The sequence below is a fragment of the Micromesistius poutassou genome (assembly GCF_964030765.1).
Source record: "Micromesistius poutassou genome assembly, chromosome: 7".
In the NCBI taxonomy this organism is placed as follows: domain Eukaryota; kingdom Metazoa; phylum Chordata; class Actinopteri; order Gadiformes; family Gadidae; genus Micromesistius; species Micromesistius poutassou.
The window spans coordinates 11293388-11312529 of NC_140277.1; the positions used below are offsets into that span (position 1 = coordinate 11293388).

General features: G+C 47.1%; 1 protein-coding gene across 1 annotated transcript in view; it reads right to left on the minus strand.

The window, feature by feature from the left end:
* Positions 1-899: 899 nt before the first annotated feature.
* LOC311350655 (gamma-aminobutyric acid receptor subunit pi) overlaps positions 900-19142 on the minus strand; it is a gene marked incomplete at both ends in the record, with an annotated part of 28965 nt that continues 10722 nt past the window's right edge. Inside the window, 8 exons of the mRNA XM_084470717.1 lie at positions 900-1283; positions 1777-1958; positions 3443-3595; positions 3896-4033; positions 10039-10121; positions 11251-11468; positions 12553-12620; positions 14120-14232. Coding sequence (XP_084326843.1) covers positions 900-1283; positions 1777-1958; positions 3443-3595; positions 3896-4033; positions 10039-10121; positions 11251-11468; positions 12553-12620; positions 14120-14232 — 1339 coding nt within the window. The remainder of the gene's footprint in view (positions 1284-1776; positions 1959-3442; positions 3596-3895; positions 4034-10038; positions 10122-11250; positions 11469-12552; positions 12621-14119; positions 14233-19142) is intronic.

Sequence of the window (19142 nt, forward strand, 5' to 3'; positions counted from 1 at the left end):
CCGCTACGCTACGATCAGAGACAAAACGCGAGAGGACGAGACGCCCTCAATCCAGAGGCAGATCCTGTGCACTGAATGATGCACAGATGATGACATCCTGTTGAAATACTGCACTCTCCACCACACTCCAGTGTCTCACATGAACCTAGGGGTCTGGCTAGCCCAGCTCAGCACACCATCAGCGCTGCACATGGCCTGCCCAGGCAGTGGGGACTTAGGCTGCACCTGCTTATTGCAAACATCTTGACCTTGTGGGGGGTGTGGAGGGGGGGGGGGGATGGGGTTGGCAGGGTTGCGGTGCTGACAACAGCACAGGTAACAAACAAACAGACACGATAAGAGTAACAAAGCAAAATCCTACATTACTACAGAAGTGGATAAAACGGCACTGGTGTCCATGGCAACGATCCGGGTGGCAATTAACATGACAATACTGAATGGATCAAGGCCACAAGATGTGTCTCGTGAACAGACACATGCAATACCATTTGTACACGCAGTCTCCCTGCCGCAGCTGTTGTTATGTAATGAAGACATCACCATCAAAATTAAGATTAGGAAAATTAATCATCACTACGTTTCTCCCGCGGGAATCACCCACATGGATCGGAATACATTGTTTTTCCCCCACTTCCCGAAATCCCACCCATTCAGATACGGCCAACTCACCACAGACAGGGACCACACACACACACACACACACACACACAACGGAAAAATACGGAAAAATAACAGAACAGTGAACAAAACCACACACACACACATACACACACACACACCCACCCACACACACACACAGTCTATCTCCCTACACAGTGCAGCACACACCCCTTTACCGACCCCAAACCCCGACACCCCGACACCCCCCGCACCGCCGCCCGCCGGCATCGGCGTCCCCGCTAGAAGTACAGGTAGTACGTCCAGTAGAGCAGGTTGACCATGACGAAGGACAGGGGGAAGGTGACCCGGGAGTAGTTGTCTATGTAGTGGGGGTTCTCCACGTGGCAGCAGTTCATGGCCCGCTGCATCACCTTGCGCAGGACGGCCAGCACGGTGAAGCACCAGTGGCGGGGAGCCTCCGGCGGGGCTTCCAGCCTGGGCTCGCTCCCCGAGGGGCTGGACGGCGCGAGGGCGATCTCCACCGGGGCCGAGTTAGCAGCGGCGGCGTTGGCAGCGGCGGTGGCGTTGGCCTCCTTGCGTCTCTTGGCCCGGTTGGAGTTGCTGGCGATGGTGGTGATGATGCCGTTCATCTCGTCGTCAAAGTCGTGCATGTGTTGGCCGTACTGCGGGGGGGGGGGGAGAAGGGGTAGGGGGTTCAGACGTTAAAGGCCCTAAAGCGATGCAGACCTCTGGGAGGACACGCTTAGCGGGTTAGCCTCTGGGCTCGACTTCAACCGGCTATGCTCTGTACGTTTTCCCTTTAGCGACCTTCAGGGGCTGGAGCTGTAGCTACAGTTAGAGCTATACCATAAGGAAACCCTGGATGGAATGACTCCGCCATGGTTGCATTTTTATTCTTGAAAAAAAACAAAAAGAATAGTTGCAGGAGAAAAGTTACACGGTGCATGTGTAAAAAACAGAAATAACAGAAATAAGACAAATAAGAAATATATACAGAGAAATAAAAATGAATAACAGGGTGATGCCTATAATGATGATGATGATGATGATGATCACCATGATGATGATGATCACCTATGGCCCCATGACGGCCACAGTGACCTTTGACTGACGTGAATGTAGCATCGTAATAATACAAAACAAGCAGCCCCCTACCATGGACTCGGTGTAGGTGAGGGTGCAGAAGTGGGCCACTGCATACTCGATGAGGGCCCCGAAGATGAAGCTGAAGCAGATGCCCAGGTACACGTCGATGGCCTTGATGAAGCAGTTGGCGTTGGGCAGCGAGGTGCGGGCCCCCATCATCAGGGTGGTCATGGTCAGCACCGTGGTCACCCCTGGTCGCCAAGGAGACAAGGGTCGCAAAACGTTTTGATGGGGGAACAAAGCTAGTAGCCGAGAAGTCTGATCAAGGACAGTGTCGGATACATTGGGTAATGCATTAGAGTTGCAATGTGTAAGAGTGTGCCCAGGAACAGTGAGTGAACTGGATGTTGATACTGACTCAATGACAGTTTTCAATCCACACTAACTGGCTGTGCAACTGGCTGTGGCTGTGTGACGCAAACTAGTGTAGCTTGAGTGACTGAGTGGCGTGAGTCTGAGGGGTTTCAGGTTTGTCCACAGTAGAATTCCTCTGAACAAAGAGAGAGGTACGAGCTGGCCAGCATGTTTTGGCATTGGCTACAGATATGTCTAGGTTATTTTAAGCTACGAGCTAGTTGAAATGTTACACACTGCGACTTTAAATGGCATTGAGGTTGAGAGCTGTTGCTACGCTGTTCCATGCTATGCTAATGTACACTGTGTGATTGTTAATGAGTGTTGAGGGTCTTAAGGGTCGACACAATAAGCAGCAGAGAGGCAAAAAAATGACGTGGTGATACTTTTATTTTTACATCACCAGGCACAAGGAGGTCTTCAGTCCAAAAATAAAGGAAAACGGTAAAAAGAAAAGGGAAAGGAAAATACTAGAAAAAAATACAAGAAGCAAAGACTAGGCTACAATTCAGCCAAACCAAAGTCCTTTGGTAATTATGGCCGACACCATACCTCACGCAACTGAGGGACTAGGACCGTACATCATAGTTTCGGTCCCTCCCGCCTTCCTCGCCAAACTATCACACATCACTTATATATGTTGGACAGACCCACCCCAAATTGGTACATACCAATATACTGAGCACATACGGGGGTGTTTACCTATCAACCAATAAGTATGTGTCAAACAGTGATAAAAAAGTACCTATAACAAATATTGCTTCATCAAGCCTTACAGTGAACATTCATGTGTGGACACATGCCACTACATACAAAGTAAATGTCAAGATAAATATAATTGATTTGCCGGAGACGCAACTGCTATGTTTGCGCGCACCTGCGACCATATAGCTGTCCAAACAGACATTATACAGCGGCCATACGCCTTTAGCTTTGACTAATATTTTAGCGCTAGGGAAAGACTAGGGAAATGTTTGGTGCGGCCACAATACCGACGCGTGAGGACGCGCCAATAGCCGCGGCGTCACAGTGATGCTATCCCATGCTAAGCTAATGTACACTGTCATGCTATAAATGGTTTGGTTAGGGGCCTCCCTCCCAGTCGAAAGGTTCCTGACCATTAAAGACATGTATCAAGAAAACACTACGAAAACAAACAAAGCGACTACAAGTCACTTGGGTTAAAAGCATCTGTTAGATTACCAAGCAGTCAAAATGATCTCCCTTATGATAGGTCATTAGGCGGACAGGGGATTCAAATTCATGATCTGTGTGGCGATCTCATGGAAACCAGCATTGGATGTGGTGAGGTTGTGGTTACCTATGCAAATGCGAGCAGGGACGGAGGACTGTGAGATCCAGAAGGAGACCCAGGAGAGGACCACCAGCAGGCTGGAGGGCACGTAGGTCTCCAGGATGAAGTAGAGGATGCTCCTCTTCAGCTCGAAGTGAAATACCAGCTTGGGGTAGTGGCCTAGGAGGAGACAAATGGTGGACTGGTTACTGGTTTGCACCGAAGCCTGAAATTAGGATTCCAATGCCATCAGCGTTCTATTAAAGTGAAAATAAAACTGAATGTTGTAACTTGATGGGGTTTATGACAGATATGACAGATATATTTATTTATCATCTCAATGGGTTTGCGCTGTGGCAATTTTAATACTGGGACTTTTGGCAGCACTGTGATTTTGCAGCCACTAGTACTCACCAATAAAAAAACAACATAAGGTAATACAACGCCAATACACTTTTATTCGGAAGTGGCCAGCCTCACCAGTTTCATAGATGGCCTCAGAGACAGAGGTGTAGTGGTCCTCCACGGTGTACTGGGCCAGCTTCAGGGTGTCCAGGCCGCTCACCGACTCGTTCCCTCTGGTCCAGTGGAAGGTCAGGTCGTTGATGTTGTAGCCCCCTGACCAAGCCAAGGAAAACACACAAAAAAAAACATTGTATGATTTTCCTTTAGATATTCATCACCTCATAACACGGTGCAGAAATGTGTAGCTTCATGCCCATTATCATAAATCTTGATAAACAGCCGCAGGGCGACAGTGTGTCACAGACCTCCAATGACACCTTCCTGGCTCCTGCTCTTCCCTGAATCTCAATTACTCTTATGTGTGCATAGTTGATGAATAATTTTAATCAAGCACATGGCTGTGGTTTAATAATTTTTTTTTTTTTGTGCATGTTTATCTTCTATATCTGTCTTTTGTTTAATTTGTTAAAATATATTAAACTTGCACTGACAGCTGCAGATTCGAGGTCAACTTGATTTCTCTCTGTCGTGCCGCATTTCTTTCTGTCTGCCTGCATTTCTCTCTGTCAGTCTGCATTTCTCTCTGTCTGCATTTCTCGCTGTCTGCCTGCATTTCCCTCTGTCTGCCTGCATTTCCCTCTGTCTGCCTGCATTTCTCTCTGTCTGCCTGCATTTCTCTCTATCTGCCTGCATTTCTCTCTGTCTGCCTGCATTTCTCTCTGTCTGTCTGCATTTATCTCTGTCTGCATTTCTCGCTGTCTGCCTGCATTTCCCTCTGTCTGCCTGCATTTCTCTCTGTCTGCCTGCATTTCTCTCTATCTGCCTGCATTTCTCTCTGTCTGCCTGCATTTCTCTCTGTCTGTCTGCCTATCTCTGGCCTTGCTGGGTCATGTTTGCCACCATGACTTCGGACGCAGCCACTCATCGATGGTGCATTTCCCTAAATGATCTAAAGAGGGAGTTAGAGCTGCAGGGATGAGGAGTTCGGTCGTGCACCTCTGGGTTACCATTGTCCATCATTCATTCATCACTCATCCATCATACAGTCATCACATCATCACTCATTCATCCAGAATCCTGCTCTGTGGAATGCTTTCGTTAAGCACTAGGCGATGATCAATAGTTACAAACTACTTGAAGGGGAGTTCTCTGACGAGTGGCGAGGAAGACTTTGAGAATAAATAAAGAGAAAGAATTTCTCTTTATGAGAAAGAATAAATTACCAGGGTACCTTGGGATTGTACCCTGGTAGGACCCAGTCTTCCAATGCTAAAGGTTTAAGTTAACTTTTGAACGACACAACGGTATACCACAGCGAGGACAGATCTCCAAGGAGTGCGTTACTCTTTTGTAAGCAACATAGTCCAATGTACTTTGTGACGGTGAAAACAGGACGATTTGCTGAAAGTGAGACTCAATCACATACCCAAAAGCACTTCCTTTCCATTTTTCATTGGTGTGGTCTGACTAAAGATTCACTTTCTTACCAGACATAAGCCACTGAATATTTCAAGACAAATCCTAATCTAAATGCCCCGCCAGATTTCTGTCCAAACCAGTTCTGTCTGAACGAGCCACTTTTGGCATGGAGTTATGAAAAATAACCATTTGAGCTTTGCATCGAGGGAGAGAGAGAGAGAGAGAGAGAGAGAGAGAGAGAGAGAGGGAGGGCGAGACAGAGAGACCTATAGAGGGTGAGACAGAGAGAAAGAGAAAGAGAGAGAAAATCTGCTTTATGCACTACAATGGAGATTTGGCAGCCAATAACTTTACACAGAAGGCCCAGAGACAACAGTGGAACATAACACTGACAGACATACCCAACACTTAGACTGACAGAGAGAGACAGGTAAGAGAGGAGCACAGAGAGGGGGGGGATAGAGGCTTTAAATTGAAAGGGATGAAGGCAGAGAGTGGGAGAGACACCGCCAGAGAGGGAAAGAGAGAAGATAAAAGGATGATGATGATGATGATGATGATGATGATGATGATGATAAGAATGAATCCTGCCATGGATGGGTGGACAGGGGGGGGTCGGAGTTCAGGTGGTCGAGCGGCAGGGTGCTCGGATGGCCGGCAAAAAGGAACGAGTGATAGATATGTTTATCTTCGTAAAGTTTGCTAGTAATGTTTGGTTAACCCCTGGGCTCCACGGAAGACGCTGTGGTGTGTTGCCTATGGCACCGTGCCAACTCACCGTTATGTGTGCTCCACAGGGAGCGCAACCAAGACTTTATTATGTTACATTGAAAAACAACCGTTGTACAAAGAATGATGTCATCGTTTACGAGTGGTCAGTTGACGCTAGAATTCGCCGTGGAGAAATCAACGCTTGGCCGGTTTTGTCTTGTTTGGACGGAAACCGTCAGAAACACGGCGTCCAGTGGTGTGAGGACACCTCGCATGGATCGTCAAGGCAGTGTGTCCGAGCTGCTCTCAAAGATCTGACGGAGCAACACCGATGACCCCGGTTGAACCGAGCGGCGAGACATCCCTTTGTTCGAAGGGAGCACGGAGTGAACAGAGAGTGGATTGTATTTTTTATTTATTTTGTTATTATATCTCGCTTTGAATGCGTTTGAAAGAGATCCTTGGAAAAGTTATATAATATAATATAGTTATATAAATGTTTGTATGGCTATGTTTGTATGTAAGTTCGAGAATTCTTCAAACAAGAAACACTTAGCGCAGTACAAATACATCTTTGTATGATTACGGCAATCTGGGATGAAAGGATGTGGTGGTCTCCCTGGCTTCTTACAGCAACAGAGAAGAAAGGAGAACACACTCAGACACACTTTGCTGCCTGCAGCTTGTTTCTGAGGCCGGCCGTCTTATGAGAACCAAGACGAGTGTTTTTTACCAAGAGGCAGAGAGAGGCGAGGAGATGTTATTGGGGATGGCCGAGGATTAGGGGGACAGTTTTTACACTGAGTTGTGTTTACAATGTTACGGCTCTGGCCTAGTTCTGTTGCCGTGGCGGTAATCAAATCAATTGTGACAGACAAACCTGTGGGAGGAAGGGAATGAGTTATGTTGCACTGATTCTGTCGCCACGACCGTCTGTTTCTTCCTCTCTTTACTCTCTCTCTGTCTCTATTCCTCTCTTTTTCTCTCTGTCTGTATTTATCTCACTTTCTTGCTGTCTCTATGGATCTCCCTTTCTCTGTCTGTCTTTATTTTTCTCTGTCTGTCTGTACTTCTCTCAGTCTGTCTCCATTTCTCTGTCTGTCTGTCTGTACCTCTCTATCTGTCTGCATTTCTCTCTTCCTCCTTTCTCTTACTTGCTGTCTTCTCTCTTTCTTTCATATCAAAATGGCCCAATGACTGCAAATAGCCACTCAGACACACACACATACATACATACATACATACATACACACACACACACACACACACACACACACACACACACACACACACACACACACACACACACACACACACACACACACACATACCAGTGGAGGCTTCTCCAGTGAAGAGAGGGAGGAAGATCCTCATTAACATTGTTGAGAATAAAAAATGTAGATGAGCCCAGACTACTTCATTACAGTAGCCCAGACTACTGTAATGAATTAATGCCCTTAAATATGACTACTTTAATGCCTTTGTATATGTAATGTTCGTTTCTCTGGGTAAAGGGATATTAGCACCCCCTGTCGCCTATTGAATATTACTTCGGGGAGGATGTTCCTCCTATTTTTCGGTACTCCACCGTTGGGTTACCAAGCCGTCTGAAAGGGTGGCGAAAACAAGTTACATTTGCCGTTATTCTGAACTCAAAATTTAAAAAGATCCTGTTTGGTATGACCAGGTCACTGATATCTTTGCAACACAAACAGCAAGGATGATTGACTTCTATAAATGAAATCCCTCAATCTTATTTGGCTTAACACCATGACCAACATTCTGAAACATCCATTAAAGGTCCCATGGCATGAAAATTTCACGTCATGAGGTTTTCTAACATTAATTTGAGTTCCTCTAGCCTCCCTATGGTCTCCCAGTAGCTAACAATTGCATTAGGTGTAAACCGAGAAGTATTTTACTCCGTCTTTGAAAAAAGGATTGCTGAAAAGCTTAGATTTGGCTTCCGGTCAAGCTTCCTCCCCTTTCTCTGCTTGGCCCGCCCAGAGAATTTGGCCCGCCAATGAGACAATGAGCTAGGGCCGTGCGAGCGCCACATGTGTGTGTGTGAATACACACACTGTAACACAAGTGTTCTTTGTTATTTGGATAACCGTTCTGCTGTTGGTGTTATGGCGCATAACACGCAACACAATAACGCAAGCTTGCATAAAGCTCCCAGTTGGTGAAAAGACTAGATTGCGTCGGGTTGGTTGAGAAGGAAATCACAGGAACCACAACATGGAGGAGAAAAGGATTGTTGCCCAGGATTGTCCGTCGGAGCCGGGCAGCCTGGGGGCGGCCAGCGTTCAGCGTTCAGCGGGCAGCCCCGGGGGCGGCCAGCAGGGCTCCGACGGACCACTGCCGCGGCGGCGGGGCTGGGCGGGCAGCCCCAGGGGCGGCCAGCGGCCAGCGGGGCTCCGACGGACCGCTGCCGTGGCAGCAGGGCTGGGCGGGTGCCGTGGCCGGCGTTCAGCGGGCAGTGGGGCTCCGACGGACAATCCTGGGCAACAATCCTTTTCTCCTCCATGTCGCGGTTCCCAATTCCTTTTCAACCAACCCGACGCAGACAACCCCGGGCAACAATCACGGGCAACAATCCCCGTCTCCTCCATTTTGCGGTTCAGTCTGTACTTAATATTGACGTGGAAGTGGAAGAACCAGAGGCGTCTGAGAACCCGACGCAGTCGTTTGAGATTCAAAATATCATCCGGAGGCGCAAACAGCTTTTGACCATGATAATATATATTATATTATATAGATATCTAAATATAATATGATTATTTAGATATAGAGCTCCAGGACTCCCGCCGGAGCACCCGGAGTGTTCAGTGTTCCACTGTAAACACTAGTGCATGGTACCATGGCCGCAAGCTGCTCAGGGCCATACCCCCACCCTCCACCTTGACCCGCCTCTAAAAACTGCGCGTTTGTGGAGAGCTCATTGTGGGACTGGCTCGTAGTGGCTGTAACTCTGCACCAAGGCTGAATTTCTTGAACGTCTTCAAGTACTGTATTAGGGGCCCACTAATACCTTGTTCTTGTAATTGTTCGTTACTCTGACCGTTCTGTTTAATATTGTGGAAAGGATGTTAGTGAATGATTCAGAGCATGATGCATTTTAAATGGCATCACTTTTGGTCTTGTGTCTTCATTTTTCTTAAAACAATTGAAGCTGAAAATAAACATAGCCAAATGACAACAAAATAGCTTCATTGAGGGCAAAAATAGGCCCAATGATAGGCCCAGATTTTTTTATTTAGTTTTACAAATCAAGAGTAGGCCTGATTTGACTAATTGACTTTGCATCCTTTCCTTCTGCCCTTGTAGTCCAAGACATGCTGCCCACCAGCTTTCAAAGTACAATGCTGCCACTGGTGGATTTGTATCCATTTTATTCAGATAATTATCCCTATCTGCATCCTTCCTCCCTCACTTTAAAAACCACCAGCCGCCACTGATACATACATACATGCATGTACACACACACACACACACACACACACATACACACACACTCGCGTGCCGATGTATTTGAAGATCAGAGCCACTGATTCGTCTGATCCCTCTGGGTTTTTTTCACTTTTATTTGATGTTAAAAAAAAAAAAAACGCCCACACACCGTCTTCCTCAGTGAATCACAGTCATCAGTCTAGCCTCCTTTTCCCTGTCTCAAAGCTGGTAATGTATATATATATATATATATATATATATATATATATATACACACATATACATATATATGTGTGTGTGTGTGTGTGTGTGTGTGTGTGTGTGTGTGTGTGTGTGTAAACTATATTCCAATACTACAGTATATTACCATACCTATAGTAATATCTATAGTAGTTGTAATGTGGTCATTACATTTTTTTCTATCAACACCCACACACACACACACAGCACACACACACACACGCACACACACACACACACAGGTAATTCAAAAGTGCTGAGCGCGCCATGGATACCCAAATCCCCCCCTGGTAGGGCCTATAGCTAGGTAAAGGTAAATATAAGAGGGTCCTCACAGCTCTCCAGCTGAAGGGTGCACGTCTGCTTGTCCATGGGGTACTTGGTGAGGTCCATGTTGCATGCCACTGTGGTGGTGATCCTGAGAACACAAGGGGAGAGACAGAGAGAAAGAGAGAGAGAGAGAGACAGAGACAGAGCAGCAGTGAGCAGGTTGCAGATCAGTAGTTGATACTGTGGAGTGGTTAAGAGCATTGACATTGACATTTTTCGACTCCTTTGTTGTTATGAAAACAAATGCAAACAGTTGTCATTTATTGAGATTGCGAAGTTGGTTACACTTTGTGCTGACAAGAAACCTTCAGTTTTATGGAAGGAATTATATGTGCTTTTCCATAGTTTCTCTATTTCTCCAACAATAAGTCACCTTAACCTTTTTTTAGGAGAGTCAACATTGTGCTGAAGTTCACAGGAACTTAAAAGGAACAGAAAGTTCACAATTGAAAACTATTTATGCATTTCAGTACATAGAAATACATACAGAAATTCACATGTTATGCCTTCAGCTTTTAAATGTTGCGTCATGGGTCTTTCAGGGTTCATTCATAAAAAATGTAACGCATAATCCCTTTTTTTAATCAGTCTCATTTATTATCATTTATTTATTTATTTCTTACCAATCTACCCAGCTATAACTGGCTACCCAGCCAAAACAATTCCACATTCACTTGCAGCTTGTTGTACAGCAATATCATTAAACAAACATACAACCAACCATATAAAATGGCAGCAGGCTGTAGGAATCCCTTTGTGTGAGCTATATAAATCCTCCACAAATCATATCCTATAAATCTCGATATCTCCCTATAAGCTATTCACCTGGCTCTGTATTTCATCAAAATCCACAATAATCTCTAGTGAGGGATAATCCTTTGGGGACTCATGTCTTACTTTTGGATAAATCAACATATAACAGCATTACAACTCAATACACAGGCATCGCTGTTAGACTACTGGAGGTAGAGAGTTGGAGATTCAATAGAATCAATACAGCGTTTGGGTTTTGAAAGGTCATCCACAAGGTCAAAGTTCCCGCATGTTAAAGTTCAAGCTGAGCACAGCAATGCCTGATCCACAGACGAAGGACAGTGGAGGGCGAGGTTATGTTAAGGCTCCCTACGTAATCATAAACCCGCAGCTCCCTCGGCCATGACACAACACCATAAGCAGCTCACACCACACCACACCGGCCCTGACCCCTGACCCCTGACCTCAGAGCGTAGAGGACGGTGCCGTTGGGGAAGATGCGGATGAGACGGTTCTCCACGGTGATGTCGTGGAGGAAGGACTTCTTGGAGTCCACGATGAAGGTGTCGGGCACCCAGAGCAGCTCCACCAGGCGCCCGTCCAGACTCAGGCTCTTGTTCCCGTGGAACACCAGCCTCTCGTCGGTCCAGCGCTGACGCAGGAAGATGGTGGCCGTGTAGTCCTGCGGAGCGTGTGGGAATAACAGGTAAACGAATAACATAACAACGACTGTGTTGTGGTGAGGTGTTTTGAATGACAAGCTTGTTAATTTCGCAAACCTAGGGACTCTCTGGGAAATGGGCCAGTCAGCTCTCTTTTTTAAAGGTATGATATTTTGATGCTTGGCTGAATGTGAAGTGGATGTCGTGGCCCAAAGCCCCTTTGTGTTTTTGAAGCGAGGATATGGCTGTCTTTCTTTGGACTCAGCAGACGGCTCAGCCTTCCAGCTACTGTAGGAAAAAAGGGCCCTCTTGCATATTCCAACTCAGTTGCGATGTAACAAGCATGCAAGGATGGAAGAAAGTGGTCTTCTAATATCCTCCCCAACTAGCAGTAGCGGAACAAATCCTGGTTCAATGAAAAAAGTCGGTTCATCCTCAGTGTTGGGAAGATGAGTTAGCAGCACAATAAAAATAACCGGCAAGCCATGTGATCGGGCTGGACTGAGAGGGTCATTTTAGGGTTATGGTTGGTACAGTATATACAGTCACGGGCTATATACTTCACATGTTTATTACATATTACACGTTCATTATATTATTTAGTGATATTACTGTATCAGACTATTGGATTGGGGGTGGGTGGTAATCTCGGGCCAAGCATTCCTACTATTTTATCGCAGAACTTCTGCGGGGAGACGGCACAGACCCTGGGCTTGAAACCAAAGTCGGAAAGGGGCGGAGTTGCACCGCATTTCCTGTTTCATTAGTGAGATATTGTAGTGAAGAGAAGCTAATATGCGTGAGTGGATGAAGCTGTCAGAAGATTTTTCTACAGTAGCCAAACAGTGTTGTTTTAGAACCTCTCCAGACACTTCAACGGTTTACTACTGCTGGCTGAGTTTGTGTTCGCTGTAATAGCCAATTACACGTTACAGTACTCTGGCTCCGGCGACATGATTGGCTGAAACAAATATTAAGCCAAAAAGTGAAACACACCATCCACCCAGATGCTGCTCGTCTGCTATTACACTTTATAATATTAATCTAAAGTCTGATTGGTGAGAGTAGGTGGGTGGTGATGAGTGGGATGTTGGGTAGCCTCACCATGTTGATCTCTGAGATGGTGTCAATGCTGGCGATGTCCAAACTCATGCCCACAGATACAGGACCATCTAGAGAGGACAACAGAGACAACGCATAGTCAACTGCAAAACACCCAAAGTCAATTCTCCCCAGCGTAATCCACTTGTGTAGTTGTAAATGGCTTGTGCAGTCGTGTGTGTCTGTGTGTGTACTGGCTTGTGTAATTCTTTGTTGTTGTTGTACAGTCTTATGTCATTTTGTCGTTATCTGTGGTGCGTTATGGTGTGTGTGTGTCTGGTGTATGTTTGTACATACTGTGTGTGCGTGTGTGTATCTATGTGTGTGTGTGTGTGTGTGTGTGTGTGTGTGTGTGTGTGTGTGCGTATGTGTGTGTGTGTGTTCATGGTGGATGAGCACGACATGACGTGACATGATATGAGAGGTAAGAGTATTTCCGAACTGTTATGGCTGTCTCTATTTCTGTCTTTCTTTCAGCTGTGTATGTCTGTGCGTCTGTTTTGTAGTTCTATTGTGTGTGGGCCTGTGAGAATGAATTTGCTCCTGCCAAATCTCCATTCCAGTGAATAAAGCAGATTTCTCTCTCTGTCTCTCCCAGTCTTCTTCTATTCTCACATAACAAGCTCTCTTTTTGTTTCTTTCAAAACCAAATTACTCCGCCAGACAAAGTGTCTGCCTTCTGATTTCTATATGTATATGTGTGTGTGTGTGTGTGTGTGTGTGTGTGTGTGTGTGTGTGTACAAGATACAGCACCTGTGTCTTCCAGTGAGTTCCCTAGTTTTTATTTTTTTCCCCACATTCATACAAAGTGTTCCTGTAAGGCCTTGCGCTGACACATGCCAGATTCTGCAGCAGCCTGGCATCTCATCACGTTACTGGGGCAACGCTGCCTCCCACTGACATGATGATGTGCGATCCATCAGCTGAACATCAAGAGAATCCTTAAGCCCGTAACAATGGGGAAGGCACATCCAGATGCTAAGTCTTTACTTGTGAGGCTGTGTTTGCTGGGTTGTATTTTTGTTTTGCTACGTTGCAAGTATTCGGCAAATTTTGTTGTTGCATTGACCTCTATCTTGTCTCCCAGCTATCTGAAGAACAAAATGTAATAATCTGTAAATGTAAACATATTTTCCCGTGTGTACACTGCGTACACACTCTTCTATCCAAAATGTAACCAGCGTTGCTCTCTTCTTTGCCCGACATGGTCGTATGATGACCGTGTCTGTGGGTCTGGCACGGGCTGTCATTGATCCTTCTGTTGGCTGTTCTCACTCTTTCAGCATCTCTCCCTCTCTGCCGCTCTCTACTGCACTCTCACTGCCTCAATCACTGTATTTCCCCTTTCCATCTCGGAGCCTCAAAGAAATAAAGAGAGTGAGAGTGACAGAGCGAGAGCGAGAGAGAGAGAGAAAGAGGGAGAGAGAGTAAGAGAGAGGGAGAGAGACTGAGAGAGAGAGAGAGAAAGAGAGACGGAGAGCGATAGAGAGACAGAGAGAGGAGATGGATAGAGAGGTGGTCCCTGGAGTGTGAGACCATCCTCGGGTGGCGCCTGCTCTGTTCCCTTACTGTCAAAGAAAGGCCGGAGGTACTTGTTGTAGCCTTTCATCAGCTTATGAATGGTGGGCGGGAGGATCTCTCCCTCCTTCACTTCAGCATTGAGCAATGCGTTCTCCAACAACCTGGGGACAATAGAGAGAAGGAGAGAGAAAAAGTTTCAGAGACAAAAGAGAATGCAGGATTGGAGTAAATCTATTTCTGCGAATGGCTCTTCCCCTTCCTTCCGCAAACTGCATATTTCTTTCTCTTAGTAACCTCAGTCCTTAGCTCACTTATTACTCAATATGCATTGACATAATTTAACATTTTAATGCTTTATCCACTGGTTCCCCTCGTCGTTTAAAGCTTGCTCCCCGTGTGGTAAGAAAAGTGTTAAGATCAAAACAGCTGAAATAATTTAATAATGGAGAAAAACCCACCACATGAATTAGGGACTACAGTTGAGTGAAAACAAAGTTGACGAGTCGTCAGTTTTGCATCATAATAACCACATTTATTTCCCATAGCTGGAGCTGCGGTGCATGGGGTTGGTGTGAGTGTCTGTGTGTATGTCCGGCTGTAAATATGGAGAGCACTGCTCAGCGCGGAGAGAGCCCAGGGGGGGGGGGGTACGGGGTGATGTAAGAGGGGCTGAAGCAAAAGAGATCCGACCACACACACAAACATCCATATTGTGCATGAACACACACACACACACACACACACACGGTATGTCGATGCTGTCAGGCATGTTAATGTCCCAGTAGTGACTACTTCATATGTGCGCTGCTCTCGCCAAAAGCACATTTCACCGAGAAGTTACGAAACACCCCATTAACGCTGCCCGCATATCCCAGCATTTCATCTCAGATCCTTCCCTACGTGGATGGCTGATTTATTTTCCTTTCATTTATTAACGAGGGCAGCCAAGCCTTACAGCTCACATCTGAATATTTGCAACAAATGCAAAATATGATGCACTCCCATCCTGACATCAGGTTAGCACGGCGTTGCACCATGCGGAACAAAGACGAAAGCAAACACTACAGAGCAGCGGAATTCCTACTTCCATTATCTGGAGAGGGATACTGGCTCACATGGGGGAATGAGTCGACCATCGGCCAGCAGCACGGCATGCAATAACGCAATCCCCCCCCCGCCAAGTGGTGACACTGCATGTGCACAGGCAGCTCAGGGGGGCAAACCTGGCCAAGACCCCTGCAGGCGAGCCGTGGTTCACCAGAGCGTGTCGGATCAGCTAAGACATGGAGGTAATAAGCTTGGGGGCCACGGCTGCTCAGGCAGTGTATCGCCTCTCAAGAGTCCTCAAGCCCGAGCCCGTCAGAACCTGATGAGTTTGCTGGCTTGTTGCTGTTTGATTTGGTCGAGGCCCGATTCATGTGTTTTATAAACAGAAGATCTGAAATACATATATGATGTACTTGAAGCGTGGCCCCATCTAATGAGCTGAGGGGCTGCACAGCAGAGTGCATCTGCTGGTCTCTCGCTCGTCTCTCTCCGCTTATCATTCAACCTGGCTGGCTGGTGAAGCTGATGCCAATTGCAAGTCCGGTGTCCACTGCTTTGGTTCCTAAACTCATCTTCGTCATCTTGTTATTTGGATCTGGCTTGAAATTTCAGGCTCGTTGAGAACTCTAACAGCCTCATGTATTGTTGTAGCGTGTTGAGTCGAGGCGCTGCATTAGGGGGTAGTAACACATAAGCAGGTATTAGGGTATTACAGCACACTGCAATGAATTAATAGAAGGCAGTGATTTAGCTGTAAGCATTGTTAGGTAGCCGTGTTTTAGCATAGCGTCTTTAAGCAGGTAGCAGTGTTTGAACAGGAGGTCACAGAATATTGGTAGGATGGACCAGCGCTTTAGCAGGCAGCAGTGTCTCTGTGTTTGATTGACATTTGATGGGGAGGTGTTGTTAGTATCAGTACTGACAGGGCACTCACAGTGGCAGTCTGCCTTATGGAAGCCTTATAAGAGCTCCCTTCAGTTCAGTAGCGCCTTATCACTGCCAGTTCTTCCAGAGGTCTGTGTGGGTATGTGTGTGTAATGTGTCAGACATAGAGAAAGAGAGAGAGAGAGAGAGAGAGAGAGAGAGAGAGAGAGAGAGAGAGAGAGAGAGAGAGAGAGGGGGGGAAAGAGAGAGAGGGAAAGAGAGAGAGAGGAAAAGAGAGTATTCATACAAACTGGCTATCGCGCTGCACATGCAGACCATAATGAGGAATCCGGTATCTTCTCTTCTCATCATCATCAATGGTTTCTCCTTCATATCTGAGGAGATTCGTTACACGCCAGTTAAAATCACAATTAAAAAGCAGATTTCTGCTCATTGTGTGGAATGATGTGTCGACATGTTGTGCATGCGCCCACACACAGACACACACATACACACCTCGTATTTTGCATTTGTATGCACCACGGGGGTCCTTACACCCCTGGTGAGCACATGGTTTGTGGAGTGTGCCCCGCACCAGGATGTGTGCTGACAGACCCCCCCCCCCCCCCCCCCCCCCCATGTCTGGGGGAGGGCGGGGGGGGGAGATAACAAGCCGACAGCTGCTCCCCTGCGTCTTCCCAGTCACTGCATCTCCCTGCCCTGCTCTGTCAGTTCACCGCGCCACCATGTGAGCTCTGAGCTCCGGTAAACCGCCTCACACATGGCGCGCCGGCTGTTGGTGATGCTACGGATGTTTAGACGCTATGTTTATCAATATTGAGATGTAAACACTGGCAACTAAAAAATAACCAACCAAAAGCAAGCAAAACACTTTTGGACGTGGAACGTGTGTGTGTGTGTGTGTGTGTGTGTGTGTCGACTGAAGGTATGGCGCGCAGTAACCGCTAGCGACGACGCCATGCGGGGGGCGCTGTGTGCCAAACATACAGTAAGCACACATTAGCCGGAGTGCACAGCGACGGCAAATAGGGCGAGACAGGCTGAGCGAAGCACCACGAGGGAGGCAAGAGTTCACACAGCGGTGGCGGACATTTAACGTGACTCTTCTGATCCTGTTTGACGACGACCGTTATGGGCTGCTCCCCTCACGCATCGCCACACACCACACTCCCCCGCAACCCTCAGGCAGCAGCCACCTCCCACCCCGAGCCGCCCTGTCCCTCTGTCCATCCTCTCCTCCACCCCCTCTAGACCAAAACCGTGACCTTCCCCCCCCCCCCCTCGCCCTCCTTGGCCTGAGGGGTGAAGGCAACACTTGAGCAATTCACAACAGATTACATCAGTCCTCCACCGGCCGCCCCTGGAGAAGCCTAACCCCCCCACTTTCCCAGTAAAGCCCTGTCATCTGTATTCCTTCCTCCACGCCTCTTCTTCTTCTGCTGGCTGCGGAGCTCCCAGCCGTCTGCTCGGCGTGGTGCCACCGAGCTCCAGCTCCGCAGAGCTCCAGCTCTGGGAGTAAGGAACATGTGTGTGCGTCTGTATGTGTGTGTTGGCGGGTTGCACAAGAGGCAGTGTGATTTGATTGATCACCTTCCTCTCATCTTAACCCCGGCATGGATCAGATTGGTGCTCAGTGCGTGGCGGTTGATGAATGGGATGAGTGCAGAGCCCGTGGGTGGAAGCACACGTGTGACAGGTGTGTGTACATACAGAGTGGACGGGCTGGATCCGGGTCCATGAAAGTGCAGCGGGATGTGTCGTGTTGATTAGCAATGGAAAAAAAGTCTGCATCCATTTTTATGGGGGGGGGAAATATGGGGGTTTGGCTCGGCGAATCAGGGTAATTGAATTATATTTCTCCCATCAGCATGCATGTTATGCAGGATGAAGATATATGAGTCTCGCACGATAGGAACTCTTGGAATGAACACCTACAGACTTACATAACGTTATGTAAGAGCTCTGGCACCTTTAACGGCATACGGAATTGAAATAAGGTCATTTCTATGCAGATGTCTCCATCAAAGGGAGGAATTAAGTAGGTCCGAGACGGAGATGCACGCCAGATAAGACACAAAATCGCTTTGATGCCAGTCCTACCGCTTGGATGTCTTCCTTCGGCGGAGAGACGGGTCAGAACCTGTAGACAAACGCCTGGACCTTTCCGGCTGAGGGCTGATTAAGAGGGCTGAGGCTCCAGCATGCCCTCATGAGCTGAAGAGGCCTCCGTGGAGGCCCAGAACAATCGCCCACACACACTTATGAATACCTGCCCAGGGCTAAGATGAGAGGATACGTCTGGTCCTCAGTGACAGGTGGCTGGGGGAGGTAGGGAGAAGATGCTCCCTTATGCCCCCGCTCCCACCTCCCTCCGCCTGGTCCTGAAGGAACAGGCTGAGGTAAGGTTGCTGGTAATATTTGCTGCACCCTGGATGCTTGCTGCACCTGTCAGCTCGCATTTAATGTTTCCTATTCTGCCTTTTGCAGATAATACTATTTTTTTTTCTACCCGTGAAATGGGATTGGAGGGTAACCGCTGCTGCTCTGGCACACATGCAATGACATTTGTTTATTTCCTCGCTCTCCCTCTTTCTTGTCTCTCTTCCCCCTCACCCGCTCTCTTTCTCTCTCGTCCACAACCCTCCCTTCTAGCCCATCTCTCCTCTCTCTCAGGAGGACCATGAAGGCATTCAGGCTACAGGCTGTGAGTGACAGGTTGCCTTTAGGGAGGCAAACAGGCAAACACTATGAGGCCAAACATGTACTGCACTCCTTGCCGCTGTTGTTCCTCCACGTGAAAACCTTCCCACACTTCTTTACAAGCCTCTGGTTAATGCCTATACATTGTCTTCATCTTCCATTCCATAGCATTTCTCAAGTTAGACTACATTTGAGACACAACACAAATTTGTGTTTGTGTGGGTGCTATTTTATTTATTTAGATTAATAAGGAATGCCAGCCTTTTCCTGCTAAGTTCAAAACACAGAAGAAAACTGCAATGCCTCCTTATCTTTAAGATCAAAATATTTGCAAAAGCACTGTAGCTCCTAGATACTTCCAACATAAACACTTAATATACCATATTAGTTAATACATGTGGAACATTAGAATTAGATGAAGCTTATGCTTCAATAAGAA